The following is a 3,040-nucleotide window of genomic DNA, read 5'->3' on the forward strand; positions in this document are numbered from 1 at the left end:
AATCCATTTGTTACTTGATGTTTGACGGTTCAGTGTCACTCATCATGTTTTGGTTTTTACATACATACATACATACATACATACATACATACATACATACATACATACGTACATACATACATACATACATACATACATACATACATACATACATACATACATACATACATACATACATACATACATACATACATACATACAAATGCATGTATGTTTGTGTGTAATTAGTAGATCTATATATATATGTATGTATGTATGTATGTATGTTTGTATGTATGTATGTATATATGTATGTATGTATGTATGTATATATGTATGTATATATGTATGTATGTTTGTAATTGTTTTTGTATGTTTACATGTACTCATGTACATGTGTATAAAGTTATATTCATGTGCGAAAAACATTTTTTCAAGTTTATACATCAATTTTTAATTGAAAAATACCGTTTTACCAAAAGTTTTTTTTTTCCTTCTTTTTCTTCTTCTTCTTCTTCTTCTTCTTCTTCTTATTATTATTATTATTATTATAGTTATTTTTATTCCTATAATTCCTTCATTCAAACAATCAATCAATCATCTATTTAGCTACATGCACGCATTTTTCTCTTCAATTTTTTTCGTCCGAATTTTTTTCTAAAAGATTTCTTTTCATGTGGACTTACATTCGTCTATATGCAATCGTTTCAATGGCTCTTTTTTTGTTCTATTATATTTCTTTTCTTGCTTTACTCTCCGTCTATTTGTCTGTCTTTTTTACTCTCTTTCTCTCTCTTTTTTTTCTCTCTCTTTCTCTCTCTCTCGCTCTCTCTTTCTTTCTGTCTCATTACCATCTCTGCCGTGGATTCTTTTTTCTCTCTCTCTTTAACACAATTTCTAATTTTTAAAATATTTTCTTTTTTCTCTCACTCAATCTTTCTCACTGTCTCTCTCTCTCTCTTTCTGTTTCTCTCTTTTTCTCTTTTTCTCTTTTTTTATATTATCTTTCATCATGTTTTTTCTTCTTCTATTTTGTTTTCATGCATGTATACATCCCACTTAAGTTTTCTCCGTGTCTCTTTTTCTCGATTCTCCACTCTGTCTTGCTTTCTCTCACTTTCTCATTTTTTAAACTTAATTTTCATTCTCTCTTTCTTTTTTGCTCCAATTTTCTCCATTTCTCTCTTTCTCTCTCTCTCCCACGATCAAGTTCTTTCACGTAGTCTCGTACGTTTGGAGAAAATTGCGGGGCATGTTTCATGAAAGCCTCCATCAAAATGTCCACTGATTGATTGGAGGATAAAATGTTCGCGGGAGAGATAGCGATGGGAAAGGAAGAGAGAAAGAGAGAGATAGAGAGAGAGGAAAAGTGAGAGAAATGGAAAAAAAGAAAGAAGAGGAGAGAAAGAGAAAAATGGAATAATGATATCGGATGAAATATTTAAAAAAATTTTTTTTTTTTTATGACGACATGCGAACAAATACAGCGAGATTAAATTGAATTTCATATTGTAAATGCATCATCCCATTTATCTGCTTGTGTTGTTTTTCACGAAAGTTCTTCCAAAACATACACACTCGACACACACACTCGACACACACACACACACACACACACACACACACACACACACAAGCGAACCAAAAATCATTATTTTTCTTGATTATGATAAGTCAATCTACAGTCCAACGTAATCAACATCTCGTCATTTACACAACCTGGTACCAAAAAGAAATACTATCGATAGAAAATTTATTTATCAACTCAACGCGGGTTATTTTAAATTAATTAAATTATTTAAAATTAATAACCTGTTATTTTTAATTATTTTTATTTTATTTTAGTTTTTTGACCAGCTTTAATTTTTTTTTAATTTGTTCAAATCAAATTTTTACCCCAAAGAAACATTTGTTTGAAGTTTGGCTTCCTAGAGAAATTTTCACTAAATTTGTCTGCTGAATTTCTAAATTTTTTGGAATTCGCATAGTATGGAAGAAAAAACTTGAATAGAAATGTATGAACAGAAAAAAACAAAACACACACACGGTTACACACCCACACTCACACACACAAACGTACTCATACAAACATAAAAACACACACGTATTCTTTTATCTTCTTTCTCCCTTTATCTTTCAGACACACACTCTCTCTCTCTCTCTCCTGTCTCTCTTTTCTCATACAAACAACAACAACGTATACGTTCCTACCAACACGGATACACATACAAACATCACACCCATACACACACACACACACACACTCACGCACAAGCACACACGCACGCACACACAAACGTAGATAAATAACTATGGAATGCCAAATGCGCACGTTTATTAATATATGTAAATATCCTGGAACGATCATGGTTGACAACACTCCGGGAGAATTAAGATGTCCCACAAAAATGAAGATGATGATGATGATAGTGTTGAGGTGATGATGATGATGATGTTGATACTGATAAAGATGTCACCGAAGATGATGGTGGTAAGGCTGATAACGACGATGACGATGATGATAACAATGATGATGAAGATGACGATGACAATGAGGACGGAGATGACCGTACTGATAGTGATTAGAGCAGCTGATTGATTGGAATATGATGCAAGAAAATTTGGAGGAATTTATGGGCTCTGAGTGCTGCTCATAACAGTTGTAATGATGAGTCCGACCAATGATTGACGGCATGAAAGAAAAGGGAAAAATAAAAACGAAGAAAAATAGAAGGAGAGAGAAAAATTGGGAGAAAGTGAGAGAGAGAGAGAAAGAGAAAGATTTAAAAAAAGAAAGAAAGAAAAACTGAAGGGGAAACAAAAAAAAAAGACATACAGAAAAAAAGAGATTCAGAAAGAGAGAGAGAGAGAAAAAAAGAAAGGACTAGAGAGAGAGAGAGAGAGAGAGAGCTAGAGATGAAATATGATAGACACACAAGCACATATAAAGATGGAGAGAAAGATAGAGAAAAAAAAGTGAGAAAGTAAGAGAGAGAGAGAGAGAGTTTAAGAGAGAGAACGAAAATGAGCTAGAGAAAAAATAAACAATTAGAATGAAAAA

The 3,040-nt window shown here is 32.3% G+C and overlaps 1 protein-coding gene across 1 annotated transcript in view; it reads left to right on the forward strand.

The window, feature by feature from the left end:
- Positions 1–2,895: 2,895 nt before the first annotated feature.
- The window catches only part of HELRODRAFT_173498 (hypothetical protein), a gene marked incomplete at both ends in the record, with an annotated part of 1,566 nt that continues 1,421 nt past the window's right edge, over positions 2,896–3,040 (forward strand). Inside the window, one exon of the mRNA XM_009020104.1 lies at positions 2,896–2,955. Within this exon, the coding sequence (XP_009018352.1) occupies positions 2,896–2,955 (60 nt within the window). The remainder of the gene's footprint in view (positions 2,956–3,040) is intronic.

The sequence above is a fragment of the Helobdella robusta genome, assembly GCF_000326865.2.
Source record: "Helobdella robusta unplaced genomic scaffold HELROscaffold_26, whole genome shotgun sequence".
NCBI classification, from domain to species: domain Eukaryota; kingdom Metazoa; phylum Annelida; class Clitellata; order Rhynchobdellida; family Glossiphoniidae; genus Helobdella; species Helobdella robusta.